Here is a 22,012-nt window from a genome sequence, read left to right on the forward strand (position 1 = left end):
CTACAATAACAACTTATATTTATATAGCATCTTTAATGTAATAAAACATCCCAAGGCGCTTCACAGGAGCATTATAAAACATTACACTGAGCCACATAAGGAGATATTAGGTCAGATAACCAAAAACTTGGTCAAAGGGTTAAGTTTAAGGAGTGTCTTAAAGAAGGATAGTGAGGCGGAGAGATGTAGGGACAGAATTCCAGAGCTTAGGTCCTCGACAGCTGAAGGCATGGCCACCAATGGCACAGTGATTAAAATCAGGGATTCTCAAGAGTCCAGAAATAGAAGAGCGTAGATAACTTGTAGGGTTGTGGGCTGGAGGAAATGAGAGAGAGAGAGGGAGGGGCGAGGCCATGGAGGGATTTCAAAACAAGGATGAGAATTTTAAAATTGAAATGTTGCAGGTCAGCAAGCACGGGTGATAGGTGAGCAGGACTTGGTATGAGTTAAGACGTGTGTAGCAGAGTTTTGGAGATGGAGGTTAGAATGTGGGAGACCAGCCAGGAGTGTGTTGGAGTAGTCAAAAATGTAGAATGAGGGTTTCAGCAGCAGATGAGCTGAGACAGGAGTGACATCAGACCATGTTACAGAAGTGGAAATAGGCGGTCTTAGTGATGCACATTTTGCGGTCAGGAGCTCATCTTGGGGTCAAATGTGACACTGGGGTTGTGAACAGACTGGTTCAGTCTCAGACTGATAGGGAGAGGGATGGAGTCAGTAGTTAGGGACCAGAGTTTGGAGCAGAGACTGAAAGCAATGGCTTTGGTCTTCTCAATATTTAATTGGAGGAAATTTCTGCTTATCCGGTACTGGATGTCATAATCAATCTGATCGAGCAATAGTGGAGGAGGCGACAAAGGTAGTGGTGAGGTAGAGCTGAGTGTCATCAGTATACATGTGAAAACTAAAGCTGTGCTTTTGATGATGTCGCTGAGGGGTAGCATGTATAAGAAATAGGAGGGGGCCAAGGATGGATTCTTGGGGGACACTAGAGGTAATGGTGTGGGAGCAGGAAGAGAAGCCATTGCAAATGATGCTCTGGAGATCATTAGATAGGAATGGAACCAGGGTAGAAATTCTGCTGTCCTTACCTGGTCTGGACATAGATGTGACTCCAGTCTCACACCAACATATTAACTCTTAACTGTCCTCTGAAGTGGCCTCTCGAGTCACTGTTGTATCAGCCGTGATCTAATTGAATGGCGGAGCAGATTCGTAGGGGGCTGAATGGCTTCCTCCTGTTCCCATTTTTCTAAATGAAGACATTCAAAACCCTGGAGACATGACCGAGAAGAGCCATGCGACTGGTGGTGACTTATGAAGAAAGAACGGAGCGGCACAGTGGTTAGCACCGCAGACTCACAGCTCCAGCGACCCGGGTTCAATTCTGGGTACTGCCTGTGTGGAGTTTGCAAGTTCTCCCTGTGTCTGCGTGGGTTTCCTCCGGGTGCTCCGGTTTCCTCCCACAGACAAAAGACTTGCAGGTTGATAGGTAAATTGGCCATTATAAATTGCCCCTAGTATAGGTAGGTGGTAGGGGAATATAGGGATAGGTGAGGATGTGGTAGGAATATGGGATTAGTGTAGGATTAGTATAAATGGGTGGTTAATGGTCGGCACAGACTCGGTGGGCCGAAGGGCCTGTTTCAGTGCTGTATCTCTAAATCTAAAATCTAAATCTAAAACCTTTACAGCCATGAAGGAAAGTGTCTTAAAGAGGCATGTAAGTCAGTAAATGGTATGGAAAAGGTAAATTCAGAAAATTACTTCAAACTGAACAGAGCAGGAAAAGTGGACACAGGTACAAACTAGTCAAAGGCAAATTTAGGACTGATACCAGTAAGTTGTTCCAACACTGGGGACAGTGAAGATGAAAACCCTTAAGTTATTTAACAAAGCAATTGGACGTGGCCATGGGGAAGGGACAGTGAGGTCTTGCTGGACTGGGGAACAATGGTTATCATTTGACTTTGCCTTGTAAGATTGTTACTGATGAACATCCAGTTGGGTGTTATTCTTCAGGAATATTCTAGTGGAGGGGAGGGTTGAAGGGAGACGAACAGCAATATGAACAATTCTAATTAATAACAAGCCATGGAGGTAATTTTACTTTCATCCGCCCATCAAAAACAGATGCAACAGCAGCTTTACACTTTACCCAATATTACTGTCTGTTGAGCATACATATGTACAAATTAGGAGCAGAGGTAGGCCATTCAGCCCCTCTAGCCTGCTCCACCATTAAATAAGATTATGGCTGATCTGTTTGTGTCTCAAATTCCACACTCCCATCTACCCCCGATAATCTTTGATTCCCTTGCCTAACAAGAATCTACCTCCACCTTAAAAATATTCAATATCCACCACCTTCTGAGGCAGAGAGTTCCAAAGTCGCACAACCCTCTGAGAGAAAAGATTTCTCCTCGTCTCTGTCCTAAAAGGACGACCCCTAATCTTAAAACAGTGCCCCCTAGTTTTGGACTCACCCACAAGAGGAAACATCCTTTCCATATCCACCTTGTCAAGACCGTTCAGGATCTTACATACTTAATCAAGTCTCACCTCACTCTTCTCAACTTCAGGTGTAAATAAGCCCAGTCTGTCCAACATTTCCTTATAAGACAACCCACTCATTCCAGGTATCAATGTGATAAACCTCTAAACCACCTCCAACGCATTTATATCCTTCCTTAAATAAGGAGACCAAAACTGCACGCAGTATTCGAGATCTGGTCTCACCAATGCCCTGTATAACTGAAGCATAACATCAAATTACATGTTGATGTAAAGGGAGAACAATATTGGGCAGTATAGAATCAGCATTTCACCCGATCCTGTGGGTTTCTCATGTGGTGAGTTAAGTTAAAATAAACCCCCATCTAAAGAAGTTAAAGACACTGCTGCAAGCCTTTCACATAAGGAACTAGTCTCCGTCACTAGAAATTTAGATTTAATAGAAAAAAAATGTTCAGAGTTTAGGGAGATGATAAAATGTTAACATTTAAATTGACAGATTTGTTATAAGGTAGAGACACTGTGCATTTTCAATTTCTGCTTTCGCTACTGTGTGTACATAGCTTCGTATTTTTCATCAACCGATCCTCTTCCTTGGACTGAGAATGTTATGGGTTTCTCTCCCAGTATTCCTTGGATAGTGATGCTTGTTTTATATACTTTACTGCCTCTGTGGTGAAGCAAAAGAAAACTGAAGTTACTTCATCTGCAGAAGGAGTGGACATTGGAAAACCGGCAAGAACTTTTAGCAGCAAAGAAAATGTTGGTCTGAAGAGATCAACCCTCATTCAGACATCAACCCCACCTTCTCACCCTCCCCCTCCCTCCGGAAACTCATCCAACAGTCTCTTGATCAGCACCCTCCCCATTCCTTTAATTACAAAATTACACCACAAGATTATGCTACTCCTCTTTAATGGCAATACCATCCTTGAATCTCCAATCATCAACATCCTGGGGGTTACCACTGACCAGGAGCTTAACTGGGCCAGCCACATAAATACTATAGCTACAAGAGCAGGTCAGAGGCTATCAACATCCTTGGGGCTACCATTGACCAGAAACTGAACTGGAGTAGCCATATAAATATCGTGGCTACAAGAGCAGGTCAGAGGCTGGGAATCCTGCGGTGGTAACTCACCACCTGACTCCCCAAAGCCTGTCCACCATCTACAAGGCACAAGTCAGGAGTGTCATGGAATACTCTCCACTTTCCTGGATGGGTGCAGCTCCAACAACACTCAAGAAGCTTATCCAGGACAAAGCAGTCCACTGATTGGCACCTCATCCAACACCGAAACATTCACTTCCTCCACCAATAGCGCACAGTGGCAGCAGTGTGTACCATCTACAAGATGCACTGCAGCAACTCAACAAGGCTCCTTCAACAGCACCTTCCAAAGCTAGAACCTTTACCACCCAGAAAAACAAGGGCAGCAGATGCACAGGAACACCACCACCTGCAAGGTCCCCTCCACATCACACACTATCCTGACTTGGAACAATATCGCAGTTCCCTTCATCATTGCTGAGTCAAAATCCTGGAACTCCATCCCTAACAACACGCAGGTGAACCTACCCCACATGGACTGCATTGGTACAAGAAGATGGCTCATCACCACCTTCTCAAGGCCAAATCGGGACGCCCACATCCTGTGAGCGAATAAATAAAAAGGTGGCCATTCTGCCCATTGGACCTAAACGACTGCTAGCTCTTTAACCAGAGTTAGTGCCTCCAATCCCATTTCCCAGCCCTTTCCCGGTAAAGTTAAGGGAATACAACCAAGTTTATGCAACCTTGCCTCATAATTTAACCCTTTAAGCCCCAGTATTATTCTGGTAAATTTGTGCTGTACCCACTTCAGGGCCAATATATCCTTCTTGAGTTGCAGTGCCTAGACTGAAGGTAGTACTCCAGATGGGTGCTACCAAGGCTCTGTACAATGAGCCATCCTTTCCTCCCCTTTGTATCCTAGCCCCCTTGATATGAAGACCCACATTACATCAGCCATTTTGTATCTGTGCACTTATTTTGAGTGATTTGTGCACATGGACATCCAAATGCCTTTTGCTTCTTGACAATTTCTATTTGGAAAATATTTGATGTCTTTTTCTTGGATCATGTTTCCCAACATTTTTGCCAAATTACTGTCTATGCTCCTTCGTAATTTTCTGTTCCCATCTACTCATGCACTTCCTACTTTACCGTTTTTCTTTGATTGAGAGGTATATGTTGGCCAGGACATTGGGGAGAACACTCCTGCTGTTCTTCAAAATAATGTCATGGGATCTTTTACGTCCATCTGAGAGGGCAGACAGGATCTCAGTTTAACATCTCATCTGAAAAACGGCAAAACTGACATGCCTTGCTACTGCAGTTAAGCTCCACTCCAGGACCTAAGCATCTAATTTGGCTGCCTTTCAGAGTGCATTTCAGAGGTGCCATCTTTTGTTAAGCTGAAGTCCTGCCTATTCTGATGGTTCAGTGAATGTTAAAGCCTCCTTGGCATTAAAAGGCAGATCATGCTTGACTAATCATTTGAATTTTTTGATGAAGTAACGGAGAAGATTGATGAAAATGCAGTGGATGTTGTTTACCTGGATTTTTAAGAAAGCGTTTGATAAGGTACCACATAAAAGGCTGGTTAACAAAATTGAGGGTCCTGGAATTGGAGGGGGAGTGTCCAATTGGGTAAAAAATTGGCTTAAGGACAGAAAACGAGTCGTAGTAAATGGTTGCTTTTCAGACTGGAGGATGGTAGCCATAGTGTTCCCCAAGTGTCAGTGCTGGGACCAGTGCTTTTATTTTGCTAGATATAAATGACTTGGATCTTGGAATAGAGTAGAATGTCAATATTTGCCAAGGACACTAAACTTGGAGGTGTGGCAAACAGTGAGGATGATATAAACCGCCTGCAACAGGACATAGATAGGCTAGCAGAATGGGCAGAAAGGTGGCAGATGGAATTTAATACTGACAAGTGTGAGGTGATGCATTTTGGCAGAAGGAATAGGGAGAGTCAATGTAGTGCAGGAACAGAGGAACCTGGGAGTGCATCGATCTTTGAAGGTGGTAGGACACATTGAGAGAGTGGTTAGTAAAGCATATGGGATCTTGGGTTCATAAACAGAGGCATTGAGTACAAAAGCAGGGAAGTTATGGTGACCCTTGATAAAGCTCTGGTTAGGCTCCAACTAGAGTATTGCATCTAGTTCTGGTCACCACATATTAGGAATGATGTGAGGGATGACGAATTTTAGTTACAAGGTTAGGTTGGGTAAACTAGGGTTGTTCTCTTAGAACAAAGGATATTGAGGGGAAATTTAATAGAAATGTGCAAGATTATGACAGAATTAGATAAGTCAGACAAGGAAAAACTGTTCCCATTGACTGATGGTACAAGGACTAGGGGACACAGATTGAAGGTTTTGGACAAGAGATGCAGGAGAATATGAGGAAGAATTTTTTTTTTACATAGCAAGTGGTAATGACCTGGAACTTGCTGCTCACAAGGGGGTGGAACTGGAGAGAATCAATGACTTCAAAAGGAAATTGGATGGCCACTTGAAGGAAATAGACTTGCAGGGTTATGGAAGTCGAGTGGGGGAGTGGGACTGACTGAACAGCTCTGTGGAGAGCTGGCATGGACCTGATGGGCTGAATGGCCTCCTTCTGTGCCATTACCAACTCTGTGATGCTATGACAGCAGGCAGCTCTTCCTGTATCCTGGGATCTTTCTGTGTGCAAAATGGCTGCACAATTGACTACAAAAACAACAGTGATTTTATTCAAAGCAATTCAATGTATGGAAACTGACTTGGGATGTTTGAGGGATGCAATAAGAGATTATATAGAAATACAACAATTCTCCTTTATAAATCAAGTAAAGTCCAGTTATGGAGTTGGTGGCACCATGATGTTATCTGTTGTTACTGTTTTTTCTTTGTTCATTCTTGAGATGTGGACATCCCTGCATCTATTGCCCATCCCTAGTTGCCCTGGAACAGGTCTTGTATTATTTGTAGCAGCTTGCTAGGCCACCTTAGAGAGCAATTAAGAGTTAATCAATTTGGCGTGGAGCTGGAGTTACATATAGGCAGGTAAGACCCGTAGGTTTCCTTCCCTAAAGGACATTAGTTGGGTTTTTACGACAATCGTCAGTTTCTTGGTAACTTTTATTGACACTGGCTATTTTTGCTGACATTTAAAAACTAAATTTGCATTCGCAAACTGCCCATGATTGGGATTTGAACCCACCTTCTCTGGATTACTATACCAGCAACTTGACCATTACATTACTGATGATGGCAACCTGATGTCCCAGTGCATCTCAGTGTAACAGGGACTCGAGAGCCCCTCGTGGTTACCTGGCGGTGAAGTTGATCTGTAATGCTTCTCGGCTTGTTGATAGATGGATGGAGTGCGCCTCCAGAACCCCATGTGTGGGACAAATTTCAAACACACCCTGGTGCTCCTGGCTTTCACTCGGATCTGTAGATAGACAATAGGAATTCAATACTAAGTGATACTATCCATTCAATCTGGCAACCATTTCCTTTTGGATAGAAAGAACCTGAGGGCTCAACAGTGCTGAAAAGTGAGGGAGAGGAATGAAGCACTTTCAAAGCACTGATACGTAGCGTCAATACTGACTACTCCCCAGGTCAAGTATAGCACCCTGGAATGCTCCCTCCATTGTGCTTCAGTGGGTGGCACAGTGGCACACACTGCAGCCTCACAGCTCCAGCAACAAGGGTTCAGTTCTGGGTACTGCCTGTGCGGAGTTTGAAAGTTCTCCCTGTGTCTGTGTGGGTTTTCGCCGGGTGCTCCGGTTTCCTCCCACAGCCAAAGATTTGCAGGTTGATAGGTAAACTGGCCATTGTAAATTTCTATGTAGGTAGGTGGTAGGGGAATGGTGGGGCTTTGGTAGAGAATATGGGGTTAATGTAGGATTAGTATAAATGAGTCTTTGTTGGTCAGCACAGACTCGGTGGGCCGCCGGGCCTGTTTGAGTGCTGTATCAATAAATAAATAAAAGGAGGCCATTTGGCCCATTGCCCTCTGTGCTGGCTCTCTTAATAAGCTTTCTACTTTTATGTGAAAAGGTGCTTCCTGACAACTCCAAAATGGCAGAGCTCAAATTTTAAGATTATGTCCCCTTGTTCTGGATTCCCTCACCACAGAAAATATATCATACTGCTTTCTCACAGCTTAATTTTTATAAAATTTTAATAATGTGGTTCAGTGGCTTAGTGGGTATGTTACTGGCCTAATAATCCAGAGATCTGAACTAATGATCCAGAAATATGAGTTTAAATCCCACCATAGCAGCTGGGGAATTTAAAAATTCAATTAATTAAATTTTCAATAAATCTGGAACAAAAAGCTAGTCTCAGTAATGGTGATCATGAAACTACTGGATCATCGTTAAAAACCCATCGGGTTCACTAATGCCCTTTACAGAAGGAAATCTGCTGTCCTTACATGGTCTAGCATGTATGTGACTCCAGACCCACAGCAATGTGGCTGACTCTTAACTGCCCTCTGAATGGACTCACAAGCCAACTAGTTATGTTCAAGAAGGCAGTTGGGCAATAAAGGCTGGCCTTGCCAGTGACGCCCATGTCCAGGGAATGAATTAAAAAAAAAGATTCTCATTGGCAGACTATGAGGAGAGTCACTGGTCTGCTTTTGGTAACTAAAGGCAGTAAGAAAATCTGGAGTACAAACAGACACTTTGGACTATTAAGCCCGTGTCACCCAGAGTCTGTGTGTGCATCATGGATTTCCCTGTTACACGAGGATTAGATCCTTGGATCTAATCCAACTGACAAAACCCTAAATTTATAAAAGGGACCAAAGCTTGAAATTATGCTGCTTACTATTAGCAGTGGAGTCAATAACACATAGGTAGCAAGTTCATCACAAAGGCTGAGATAACGTGCCACACAAAACACTGTGCCTGGTCCACCCATTTGTACAATCTATTACAGAGGTCGTTGGATTATAAAATCGATGGCTGCCTCGCCTCAGTGAGGCATTTGGAGACTCACCAGTCACTGCGTTCCAGTAACTCTTTGATTCTGTCCTGTTCAGGAGGAAGATCTCCTTTCTCCTGGCTTGTCCAACCAAGCAGGTACCAAAATCGACGTTATCAGTGGAGAGCTCAAAAAACGGCAGGGCGAAGTAAGCATGGAGGGGAATGAGCTGTAAGGAGGAATCCAGGTTTTCAATCACAATCTGCTTAATAGCATAAATATTTCATAAATATAGATTGCAGTATTTCAGGAGTCTTTGGTATGATCTAAATTGAGCTCATCAATATGCTCCACGTGAATTGGAAAGGATTCAAATACCAGGAAACATGTTAAAATGAAGACTAAAAAGGCAATTCAGTGACAACTATTTCACATAAAGAAAAATAGTTCATGGGAACATGTCATCAGGAAAGCCTCTGAACATTGTAAACGGGGTCCCTTTAATTTCTGCAGCTCTTTTAAAGTCCATTTCCATAGCTAGCCTAGCCAATGTTTGTGTCTGAAGAATGTAGATTCTGCCTCATTTCCTTGGTTTTAATCTCCATCCCAACCTCCTTTGAGAAGGTGGTGGTGAGCCACCTTCTTGAACCACTGCAGTCCGTGTGGTGTAGTAACACCCACAGCGCTGTTAGGAAGGGAGTTCCAGGATTTTGACAATGACGGAACAGCGATATATTTCTAAGTCAATATTCATGTCATCTCCTGGATCTTTCCATCTCCCTTGGCCTCTCTACTCCCATACTCTCGATCACGGACAAGGCCATCTCTGACCATTTCCTGAATGCTCCTACCCATCCACCTCTTTCAACCCCACTTCTTTCTGTGTTGCAGGCAGGGGAGGCGGTGGCGTAATGGTATTGTCACTGGACTAGTAACCCAGAGACCCAGGGTATTCCTCTGGGGACATGGGTTCAAATCCCACCACAGCAGAAGGTGGAATTTGAATTCAATGAATAAAAAATCTGGAATTAAAAAGCTAGTCTAATGATCGCCATCAAACCATTGTTGTAAAAACCCATCTGGTTCACTAATGTCCTTTAGGGAAGGAAATCTGCTGTCCTACATGTGACTTCAGACCCACAGCAATGTAATTGACTCTTACATGCCCTCTGAAATGGCCTAGCAAGCCATTCAGTTGTATCTAACCGCTACGAAGTCAATAAAAAGGAATGAAACCGGACGGACCACCCGTCATCGGCCGAGGCACCGGAAACGACAACGACAATCCCAGCCCTGTCGACCCTGCAAAGTCCTCCTGACTAACATCTGGGGGCTTGTGCCAAAATTGGGAGAGCTGTCCCACAGACTAGTCAAGCAACAGCCTGACATAGTCATACTCACAGAATCATACCTTACAGACAATGTCCCAGACACTGCCATCACTATCCCCGGGTATGTCCTGTCCCACCAGCAGGAAAGACCCACCAGAGGTGGCGGCACATTGGTATTTAGAAGGGAGGGAGTTGCCTTGGGAGTCCTCAACATCTACTCAGGACCCCATGAAGTCTCATGGCATCTGAACAATCATGCACAAGGAAACCTCCTGCTGATTACCACCTACCGCCCTCCCTCAGCTGATGACTCAGTACTCCTCCATGTTGAACTGCACTTGGAGGAAGCACTGACGGTGGTGAGGGCACAGAATGTACTCTGGGTGGGGGACTTCAATGTCCATCACCAAGAGTGGCTCGGTAGCACCACTACTGACCGAGCTGGCCGAGTCCTAAAGGACATATCTGCTAGAGAGGGTATACGGCAGGTGGTGAGGGAACCAACAAGAGGGGAAAACATACTTGACCTCTTCCTCACCAATCAGCCTGCCAGAGATGCATCTGTCCATGACAGTATTGGTAGGAGTGACCACCGCACAGTCCTTGTGGAGACGAAGTTCTGCCTTCACAGTGAGGATATCCTCCATCGTGTTGTGTGGCACTATCACCGTGCTAAATGGGATAGATTTCGAACAGATCTAGCTATGCAAAACTGGGCATCCATGAGGCGCTGTGGGCCATCAGCAGCAGCAGAATTGTACTCAACCACAATCTGTAACCTCATGGCCCGGCATCTCCCCCACTCTACCATTACCATCAAGCCAGAAGACCAAACCTGGTTCAATGAAGAGTGCAGGAGGGCATGCCAGGAGCAGCACCAGGCATACCTCAAAATGAGGTTTCAACCTGGTGAAGCTACAACACAGGACTATCTGCATGCCAAACTGCGTAAGCAGCATGCGATAGACAGAGCTAAGCGATCCCATAACCAACGGATCAGATCTAAGCTCTGCAGTCCTGCCACATCCAGCTGTGAATAGTGGTGGACAATTAAACAACTAACTGGAGGAGGTGGCTTCACAAATATCCCCATCTTCAATGATGGGGGAGCCCAGCACATCAGTGCGAAAGATAAGGCTGAAGCATTTGCAAAAATCTTCAGCCAGAAGTGCCGAGTTGATGATCCATCTCGGCCTCCTCCTGAAGTCCCCAGCATCACAGATGCCAGACTTCAGCCAATTCGATTCACTCCGCGTGATATCAAGAAACGACCGAAGGCACTGGATACTGCAAAGGCTATGGGCCCTGACAATATTCCGTCAATAGTACTGAAGACGTGTGCTCCAGAACTTGCCGCGCCCCTAGCCAAGCTGTTCCAGTACAGCTATAACACTGGCATCTACCCTGCAAAATGGAAAATTGCCCAGGTATGTCCTGTACACAAAAAGCAGGACAAGTCCAACCTGGCCAATTACCGCCCCATCAGCCTACTCTCAATCATCAGTAAAGTGATGGACGGTGTCATCAACAGTGCCATCAAGTGACACTTGCTTAGCGATAACCTGCTCAGTGACGCTCAGTTTGGGTTCCACCAGGGCCACTCAGCTCCTGACCTCATTACAGTCTTGGTTCAAAGAAGGACAAAAGAGCTGAACTCAAGAGGTGAGGTGAGAGTGACTGCTCTTGACATCAAGGCAGCATTTGACCGAGTATGGCATCAAGGAGCCCTAGCAAAACTAAGGTCAATGGGAATCAGGGGGAAAACCCTCTGCTGGCTGGAGTCTAACCTAGCACAAAGGAAAATGGTTGTGGTTGTTGGAGGTCAATCATCTGAGCTCCAGGACATCACTGCAGGAGTTCCTCAGGGTAGTGTCCTCGGCCAACCATCTTCAGCTGCTTCATCAATGACTTCCTTCAATCATAAGGTCAGAAGTGGGGATGCTCGCTGACGATTGCACAATGTTCAGCACCGTTCGTGACTCCTCAGATACTGAAGCAGTCCATGTCAAAATGCAGCAAGACCTGGACAATATCCAGGCTTGGGCTAATAAGTGACAAGTAACATTCGCGCCACACAAGTGCCAGGCAATGACCATAGAACATAGAACATTACAGCGCAGTACAGGCCCTTAGGCCCTCGATGTTGCGCCGACCTGTGAAACCATCTGACCTACACTATTCCATTTTCATCCATATGTCTATCCAATGACCACTTAAATGCCCTTAAAGTTGGCGAGTCTACTACTTTTGTAGGCAGGGCGTTCCATGCCCCTACTACTCTCTGAGTAAAGAAACTACCTCTGACATTTGTCCTATATCTATCACCCCTCAACTTAAAGCTATGTCCCCTCGTGTTTGCCATCACCATCCGAAGAAAAAGACTCTCACTATCCACCCTATCTAACCCTCTTATATGTCTCTATTAAGTCACCTCTCCTCCTCCTTCTCTCTAACGAAAACAACCTCAAGTCCCTCAGCCTTTCCTCGTAAGACCTTCCCTCCATACCAGGCAACATCCTAGTAAATCTCCTCTGCACCCTTTCCAAAGCTTCCACATCCTTCCTATAATGCGGTGACCAGAACTGCACGCAATACTCCAGGTGCGGCCGCACCAGAGTTTTGTACAGCTGCAGCATGACCTCGTGGCTCCGAAACTTGATCCCCCTACTAATAAAAGCTAACACACCATATGCCTTCTTAACAGCCCTATTAACCTGGGTGGCAACTTTCAGGGATTTATGTACCTGGACACCAAGATCTCTCTGCTCATCTACACTACCAAGAATCTTCCCATTAGCCCAGTACTCTGCATTCCTGTTACTCCTTCCAAAGTGAATCACCTCACACTTTTCCGCATTAAACTCCATTTGTCATCTTTCAGCCCAGCTCTGCAGCCTATCTATGTCCCTCTGTAACCTACAACATCCTTCGGCACTATCCACAACTCCACCGACCTTCGTGTCATCCGCAAATTTACTAACCCACTCTTCTACACCCTCATCCAGGTCATTTCCAACAAGAGAGTATCTAACCATCTCCACTTGACATTCAATGGCATTACCATCGCTGAATCCCCCACTATCAACATCCTAGGGCCTACCATTGACCAGAAACTGAACTGGAGTAGCCATATAAATACAGTGGCTACAAGAGCAGGTCAGAGGCTATGAATCCTGAGGCGAGTAACTCACCTCCTGACTCCCCAAAGCCTGTCCACCATCTACAAGGCACAAGTCAGGAGTGTGATGGAATAATCTCCACTTGCCTGGATGGGTGCAGCTCCAACAACATTCAAGAAGCTTGACACCATCCAGGACAAAGCAGCCCACTTGATTGGCACCCCATCTACAAACATTCACTCCCTCCACCACCGACACACAGTAGCATCTACAAGATGCACTGCAGCAATGCACCAAGGCTCCTTGGACAGCACCTTCCAAACCCTCGACCTCTACCAACTAGAAGGGCAAGGGCAGCAAATGCATGGGAACACCACCACCTGAAAGTTCCCCTCCAAGTCACACACCATCCTGACTTGGAACTATATCGCCGTTCCTTCACTGTCGCTTGGTCAAAATCCTGGAACTCCCTTCCTAACAGCACTGTGGGTGTACCTACCCCACATGGACTGCAGCGGTTCAAGAAGGCAGCTCACCACCATCTTCTCAAGGGCAATTAGGGATGGGCAATAAATGCTGGCCTGGCCAGCGATGCCCACATCCTATGAATGAATTAAAAAAAGGCAGAAAATACTGTCCCCACGGCATTTACAACGGCACTTCAAGTTGACTGGGTTTTGGCCCTCCATTCGTTATGTTACTTGCACAGCCGTCAATATGTTTGACCAGCTTTTAGCAGGGAATAAGGTCATCTGAGGTGGAGGTACCCCACCCCACCCCACAAAAAACTTTTACTGTCTCCCATTCCAGTCTTTCCCAATCTTCGCTTGATCAAGTCCAAGTGGTGCAGACTTGAGTGTATCTGGAATACAACTGGCTTAGTATTCATCACTAGATCTGTGCGGACCACTATCAGGCCACACTCCCTTCTGCCAAAACTGTTCACTATTCCAGGAGCATCCTGGAATGCAGAGACAAGCCCTGGCTTCTTTTCTACACAATTCAATGTAGCTGTCTCCTTAAAGCCCTCTTCTCTGACTCCTTCTACCCTCATCACCAGTACCAAGGGGAGGGAGCACATGTTCTTAATTGTCACTATGATTGACCATATTATTTAGCCTGAAATAGTAAGTGAGGAAAGGGGATGGACCAGAGAAGTAGCTCCTTTACTGGAACAATTACCAGCCTCAACCATTCATCACTCTTTTGTAATCTACCAGCAGAAAATACTGGATTTTCCAAAATATGATTAAGTAACAGTAGCAAAGGCAATGAATGCAGCTGTGCCATCATCCCAAAATGAAAAAAACACACACACGCAACTTACAAGATGAAATCTCTCCCTGGTTTCCTTTTTTAGAAATTTCCAAACACCTTTCTCAAAAATCACACCATGAGACAAAACCTGCTATGGAATACCAGCAGAATTCTGCTTCTATTTTTAGACGCCTCAACAAGAGGACAGAGAACATGATGCAAAGGCTTTGAACGTGGCTCTGTGCAGGAATCCACCCTTCCCTTACCTGGGTAGTCTTGTTGTTGTACTCAATCACAAGGTCCTGGTTAAACTCCAATTTTCGTTGTGTCCTCCGACACCAATTCTCCTGGGATTTCAACAACTGCACAGAAGTGCAAAATGCAATGGTGACCTGCAAAGATATACCAAGAAACATGAGCCACACACAGCACTGAGCACCTGTTACTGTATTAGAGCACTGCTGTGAAATCGACATTCAAAATGCATAGCAATTCACATATAAAGAAAAGACTGGCACGAATACAGCAGATTTCACTACCTCAGGACACCCAACACACTTTATAGGAAGATCCTCAGGAGGAACAGGTTAGGTTGGAGTTCTGCCCTCTATACAAAGATGGCCTTTAGGTTGGCAATACAATATTGAGCAATGTTTTCACTCCCTCACAGTGTGCAATATTTCCCATTCTATGGTGTAAAGCATTCAGGCAATGTAAATTCATCCTTTAAAATATGTCAATTTGCAAAATCACATTTATTCCTGTAACATCAGCAGTTAACATCTACAACACAGTTACATACAAAATAAAAATTACAAGCATTTTACCTGAGCTCAGCACTCTTGTCCCTTTTCCTCCTATTTTAATTTTATAGTTTTAAATATACTTATTTTCTTTTTCTAGTTTATAGAACATCTATCCTCACTTTGTATTCTCTTAACTTTTTGTGTCTTTAATTTCCAGTCCCCTCAGCCTACCGGCTCCTAATGTTTTCAGTTGATGGCAACTCTGCAAAAATGGCCTATCTGATTAGCTAAGGGACTGTTCCAAAGACCAATTTCCCAGCACCAAAACCAGGAAGGAATGTGTACCTATCAGTGGGCCCTGCAGCCCAATGGTAAACATGTCCAATGTTTTTGTTTCTATTGCATTAACCTCCATGTTGTGTACTGATCATCTCTCAACTGTTCCTTATGCCTCTAGCTCAAGCACTCTGCACTCATTTATTTATGGCATCCATTGCATATAGATTTTATCTATTAGATTGTAGAGCAAGGAGTAGGTGAGGTGATTAGCATAGTTGCATTTAAGGGGAAGCCAGATAAGTACACAAGGGAGAAAGGAATAGAAGGATATGTTGATAACGTGAGATGAAGTAGGGTGGGAGGAGGCTCATATGGAGCATAAACACTGGCATGGTCCAGTTGGGCTGAATGGCCTGTTTCTGTCCTGTACATTCTAATATATAGGTTTTTTAAAACTATATTGGTATCTTCGCCAACATTTATTCCTTAGTCAACACCCCAAAAAGAGATTAACTGGTTATTTATTGCTTTACTGTTTGTGGACCTTCCTGTGTGTAAATTGGCTGCTATGTTTGTCTATAAAAACAACACTGATTCCACTTCAGAAGCAATCCTTTGGCTGTCAAGTGCTTTGGGACATCCTGAAAAAGGGGAAGATGCTACATAAATGCACTTTACTGCACTCTTGGTATTTTGTGATGTCTCACTAGTTCTATGCATGATTCAACCTGTAAATGAATATTAGCTTTATGGGATGATATTTTCAAACAAGGCAGGAGAATGTGGTGGGCATCCCACGTGATTACTAGCATACTAAATGCTCTAACAAGGGGTAACTGTTCACCCTGGGTGTACTATTTCACATTTGCAGCATGTATAAGGGCACAGGCATTGGTACGTGGATGATTCGGCATTTGGAAACCGTGGCCGAGAACTGCTCCTGTTTCATTGCTGTAACTTTGTCTAAGTGGAACAGAAATGCCTTGTGTGTGTAAACAGGGTTTTTGCTACACTGCTGGTAAAGTTACGGTAGAGGAGCAGAAGGAAATTCCTCAATTACGATTCTGCTATGACCTTAAGGCAAAGGTAATGGTGGGGAGAAAGCACAAACTATATCATAGTCCAGAGTCTGGTTTGAAGAGAATTTTGTACTCAACTCCCATTCCCCCATTACCCAATTTGAAGAGAACACTGTACACCCCTGAAACATACATGCATGTGTTGCTGTGGGTTTAACACCAGCATTTTCATATTCTCCTCCCGGTCACTGTTTGAAGATTTCAGGCTGTCTTTGGGATCTACATTCAAGATACAGAAGGGTCTTTGCAGCAAAAACTGAAAGTAGAGAGGGGTCTCAGTGGGGTTCATCAGCTTCAAGCCACGTGTCGTCAGCATTTCTCTTTGCATCTGATGGAGATAAGGGTGGGAAGAGAAAAGCATTACATAGTTCCTCTGTTAGAGAAAGAGAGAATAAGCAGTGTGCATTACGCAGTGTGGTTATGATCTGAATGCACTGCTTGATAGGGTGGTGGAAGCAGATTCAATAGCAGCCTTCAAAAGGGAATTGGATAAATACTTGAAGGAGAAAAAATGCAGGAATATGGAGAAAGAGCAGGGAATTGGGACTAAATAGATTGCTCTTTGAGAGGGTTGATGCAGACTCACTGGGCTGAATGGCCTCCTTCTGTGTTATGCTATTCTATGATTCTCTGAAACCAGTGGAATTTCAGCCTCTCATTGATTAACCTCATACAGAGAGGCTAACCACTTGTGTGAGGTACGGAAGGAAATCCTCTGCCTATGCAACTGTACACCAGTGAGAATCTGCTGCCTTCTGCACAGGAGGGAGAAAAAGAACAAAAATATTGGTTTCAAGCATGTTTTTAAAAGTAAGAAGAGAAGCAGCAAGGTGAAGGGTTGTTGGGCCATGATGGTTAAAAGCTCTGCCAGTGATGGTAAAGCAGAGGAAGGGGCATAAACAGGAGGTCAGAGGCAGAAGACTAATGGAGATGGAATGTGACGCAGGGCTAGAGGAAACATGGAGGGGTGAGGCATTGGAGGAAGTTGTAATTGCGGATGGAGATGTTAAATCTTGAAAGGTTGGCAAGGACAGAGTGATGAATGAGCAGGTCTGGATATGGAGTTTATAAAGGCCAGAACATGGGGAGTGGCATGTTAGAAGCAGAGCGTGGAGGAGGTGACAAAAGTGTGGACAAGGAATGGAAGGTCTGTGCTGGGTTAACAGAGTAGGGGTTGTTGGGGAGAGAGAAATGCAGCCAAGGTTCTTGCTCATGGTCACTATCCAGTGACTTCTTCTGGAAAGTGCATGTATTAGCATTGTGTGAGGGCACAATCGGCCTCAGCTCCAATCCCATGGATAAAAAGGCTTCTGCCAATCAGTCTAGAATCACAAGTCAAAACAAGGCCACTTGGCCAAGATAATGGAGACCTTCCCCCCCAGCACTCACTGAACTGTATCTCAGCAACAAATCATGGCCTTTGATGGGAAGGGAGAATCTTTTTAAAAACTTGTCCGAGTCAATGTTGGACTTTTACTCACCCCACCTTTCAGTCCATCTGGGAACAAGTCACTTGCAGCTGCATTAAAGGAAAGGTCTTCATCGTCATCATCCATCTCCACTCTTAACCTGGGCATAGAAAACTTGTGAGTACAAGAACAACCTCGTTGTTTTCTGCTGCCCTTTAATCATGTCCTGTGAGGCCCATGAATTTCGTGTTCCCCTCATACACTGTGCATCCCTCATGTCCCTTGTACCCACTCTCGTTTTCAATATTCCTTATCTCCTGTATGCCCCTGTGTTCTGTGCACCCGCCTCCTTGCAGTCTGTATAGTTTACATTCCACAACTTAAAGAGCTGGTGGTAAACTCCAGCACAGCAAGCTTCTGACTGAAAGTGCATCAGAGTGTCAGACAGGGGTTTCACTGGAAGGAAGGAGTTAATAAAGGAAGAGGAGAGCTGCTCTCCCCAAGGGCTCAGTGGGTAAAAATACCATCCATGTGACAACTGACACCTGAGCCCTGTGGACCAGGGTGGGCTCACTTTACTGATCGCAACAGGACATGAAAGGCGGTAAGGTCATTACAAGATTAATTTTGTATAAAATGGTACTGGAGGTTCCAATTGATTTCAGTGTGTTGGAAAAATCAGCCAATCAGCCAGGGATCCTACTCCTGATCACTAACCGGTGACCTTGACTGGAAAGTACAAGTATGTGGACATCAGGTGAGGAATGGAGCGGGCTCTGCTGTGATATTCCCCTGTTATCAGGGCTCATACACACAGGGGGCTCCTCCTGTCTGAGGAAATAATACTTCAGGAAAGGAAAAGGGAGATAAATGGGGCAGGATGGTGAAACGAGCGACAGGCAAAACTTATCCCACGGTTGTTCTCATACACCTCCTGAGAAGCAGACTTGGTACAATACCCGCTTGCTCACAGATGCTGAATGTGTAAGGAGACTCAAGAAGTAATAGAGGAGAAAGAAGCTGGGAAAAGCCAGAGTGTTGTACTCACAAAGCAGGTTTTACAACAGCCTTGAAGTCTAGACGTAAAGCCTCTCTATCATATCCTTGGGCTCGACTCACCTTTCCAGGTACTCCAACTGCCATCTGGGGAAAGTGCACGAGAAATACAGGAAGGTTATTTGACTGATTAAAAATAACTACACTATACAGCGCTTTTACATTGGGATGTTTTACTACATTAATCAGATAAAACGTGACACCGAACCACAAAAGCAGATTTTATGACAGATGACCAAAAGCTTGGTCAAAGAAGTAGGTTTTAAGGAGCATCTTAAAGGAAGAGAAAGTGACAAAGAGGTATGGAGAGGGAATCCCAGAGCTTATGGCTCAAGCTGCTGAAGGCATAGCTGCCAATGGCGCAGCAATTAAAATGGGGGAAGTGTAAGAGGCCAGTATTGGAGGAATGCAGCTATCTCAGAGAGTTGTAGGGCTGAAGGAGGTTACAGAGATAGTGAAGGGCAAGGCCAGGTGTGTGTTGGAATAGTCGAGTCTGAAGGTAACAAAGGCATGGTTGAGGGTTTCAGCAGAAGGCAGGCTCTCTTCTCCTAGAGTCCATTCCACACATGTACTATCCTGGAGCAAGCCTTTAGTGGTAGTATTCACACCTCTGAGCCAGGAGGTGCAGCACCAGAACCCTGGTCCAGACAGTCACGGCGAGCAGGGACTGCAGCTTCTGCTCTGAATTCGGGGTTAGCATCCATCGGGAGTGGGAATGGATTGCTCCCACTCCCACCCTCATCGTGTGGATGGTGGGAGTCCATAAAAGCTTTCTGCCAATATAGAACTAACCAACATACTGGCTGGTATAAAGATGGTTACCACAACGGAAGAAATGTTAACGTAGTGGCATGTCATATTGTTAATCAGCCTGTGAGTTCTTCCACTACTTCACACTCTCCACGGGAAGAACATGATGTGATAATAACAACCACCTGCTAATCCATTGGAAAACAAGTTTTACTAATCTTTCATACTGCTCGAAGTCTGAATTTTATTTAAAAACAGAAAATGTTGGAAATAGTCAGCAGGTCAGGCAGCATCAGTGGACAGAGAAACAGAATCAACTTTTCAGGTCGCTAACCTTTCATTAGAAGTGGACAAAGTTAGAAATATAATAGGTTTTAAGCAAGTGAAAGGGGGAGGGTGGGAAGAAGAACAAAATGGAAGGTCTCCGATAGGGTGGAAGTCAGGAGACAAAAGGATTGGTGGTGCAAGGCCAAAGGGAGTTGGGAATGTGACAAGTAAAGAAACAAAAGATTTGTCTAGAGGAAGTGTGAATGGCAGAATTTTATATTTGTGTCTTTCATCCTTTTCGTCAGAACTCAGCTTTTAATGAACTCAGCTTTTCAGATGTTGACAGACCTTCTGTGGATTTCTACCATTTACAGTTTGTCTTTTTGGCTTGGGATTGTATTATTAGGAGAAGAAAAAGCTCTGGAGTTACACTGCATGAATATAATCCTACAAATGCTTAACTCACTCTCAGTTATTTTATTTTATGGCTGAAGGAATTTCATGATAAACGCTGGGATGCCGATATCTGCACAGCATAATTTCAGGGCTCTGTTATGCTCTCTGTAGTTCTTAGCATATGAACACTTTATGTGCAGTTCTCTATCTTAATGGAGATGATACATCACCTGATCGTCTAGACTGAGATATCCAAAAGCAAAGCCCTCGCATTCTACACTTTTTGTCACTCCAGTCAGTGTGAGCGGGGTGAAGGAGACATTGATGGTGACAAATCCACCAGTGGGGATCACCTGGGAACCAAGACAATTAAAAATAAATCATCATCATTCATGAACATGAGCACTGGGGCTGCAAACAATAAGTAAACAGGCTGACGTTCTGCATGTCAGCTAACTGTCTGTCCCAGTTGCTGCACTTCCTCATATACCATATGTCAGAATTTTCCAACAAACCTCGAGTCACCTTACTGATGAGTACCTTCTGAAAATCAACATGCACTATATCTACTGTGTTCCCTCTATCAATCCCATTGGTCACTTCTTCAAAGAACTCAATTGAGACTGTTATCATGGCTTTCCTTTAACAATTCTCCGTTGGCTGGGTCATTGATTATTCTGAGCTACTAAATGGTCACTAATTTTATCTCAAATTGTGAAGTCTCAATTTTAATATAAGCTGCTCAGTGGTTGGGGTTGGTTGGGGAGATGGGGGCAATAGTGCCATTCGGGTTGAATGCTGATTTACACCCTACCAGATTTTACAATCCACAGGCAGCATGTAAAATTTGCTGTTCCATTTCTGCTGGGCAAGTTAGGTTAATATTGGGATTTACAACTTTGCCCGCAACTGATGGTAGACTAATTGGATTATAGTTACCCAGTTTTTCCTTCTCTACATTCTTGAGTAAGGAGGATGTTACACTGGCTACTTTCCAGTCCAAAAGCACAATTGGCAAATTTAAGGAACATTGGAAAATTGTGACCTGACTCTCTGACACGCCTCTCTGACGTCTTTCAACAGCCTAGGATGTGCAATCAGGGCTGGTGATGGATGGAGTTCTGCTCATTTATTTTCAGAACCAATTGCTTTTCTATAACTACCTCTACCAATAGTTGTTCTAAAAGAACCATTAGAGATGAGTGACCATAATACGATAGAATTTTACATGATGCTTGAAAGTGAGGTAGTTCAATCTGAAGCCAGGGGTGTTAAATTTGAACAAAGGAAATTGTAAAGGTATGAGGGGCAAATTGGCAGAGGTGGATTGGGAAAATACATTAAAGGGTATGACAGTACATAGGCAATGGATAGTCTTTGAAGTATTACATAGCTTACAGCAACTATACATTCCTTCAAGGCACAAAAAACTCAAAAGTAAAGGCAGTCAACCGTAGAAGTTAAGGATTGTATAAGATTAAAAGAAAAGGCCTATGAAGTTGCCAGAAATAGTAGTAAAACTGACGATTGGGAGGATTTTAGAATACAGTAAAGGAGGACCAAGAAACTGATAAAGGGAGAATAGAATGGGCGGCACAGTGGCGCAGTGGTTAGCACCGCAGCCTCACAGCTCCAGGGACCCGGGTTTGATTCTGGGTACTGCCTGTGCGGAGTTTGCAAGTTCTCCCTGTGTCTGCGTGGGTTTTCGCTGGGTGCTCCGGTTTCCTCCCACATCCAAAAGACTTGCTGGTGATAGGTAAATTGGCCATTGTAAATTGCCCCTAGTGTAGGGAGGTGATAGGGAATATGGGATTACTGTAGGGTTAGTAT

The 22,012-nt window shown here is 44.4% G+C and overlaps 1 protein-coding gene across 6 annotated transcripts in view; it reads right to left on the reverse strand.

The window, feature by feature from the left end:
- Window positions 1-59: 59 nt before the first annotated feature.
- dlec1 (DLEC1 cilia and flagella associated protein) overlaps window positions 60-22,012 on the reverse strand; it is a 191,513-nt gene continuing 169,560 nt past the window's right edge. For 2 of the 6 annotated variants that reach the window (XM_068015718.1, XM_068015717.1), the window contains exons 34-41: window positions 20,413-20,535; window positions 18,762-18,856; window positions 17,786-17,873; window positions 16,438-16,632; window positions 14,467-14,592; window positions 8,569-8,722; window positions 6,883-7,006; window positions 60-3,184 (exon numbers count right to left, since the gene is read on the reverse strand). In XM_068015718.1, coding sequence (XP_067871819.1) covers window positions 3,061-3,184; window positions 6,883-7,006; window positions 8,569-8,722; window positions 14,467-14,592; window positions 16,438-16,632; window positions 17,786-17,873; window positions 18,762-18,856; window positions 20,413-20,535 — 1,029 coding nt within the window. In that variant the 3' untranslated portion in view covers window positions 60-3,060. Of the gene's footprint in view, window positions 3,185-6,882; window positions 7,007-8,568; window positions 8,723-14,466; window positions 14,593-16,437; window positions 16,633-17,785; window positions 17,874-18,761; window positions 18,857-20,412; window positions 20,536-22,012 lie in introns of those variants that run through there. The other 4 variants (XM_068015719.1, XR_010969483.1, XR_010969485.1 and 1 more) reach the window with 4 other exon arrangements.

This window comes from Heterodontus francisci, chromosome 2 (assembly GCF_036365525.1).
Source record: "Heterodontus francisci isolate sHetFra1 chromosome 2, sHetFra1.hap1, whole genome shotgun sequence".
NCBI lineage: Eukaryota > Metazoa > Chordata > Chondrichthyes > Heterodontiformes > Heterodontidae > Heterodontus > Heterodontus francisci.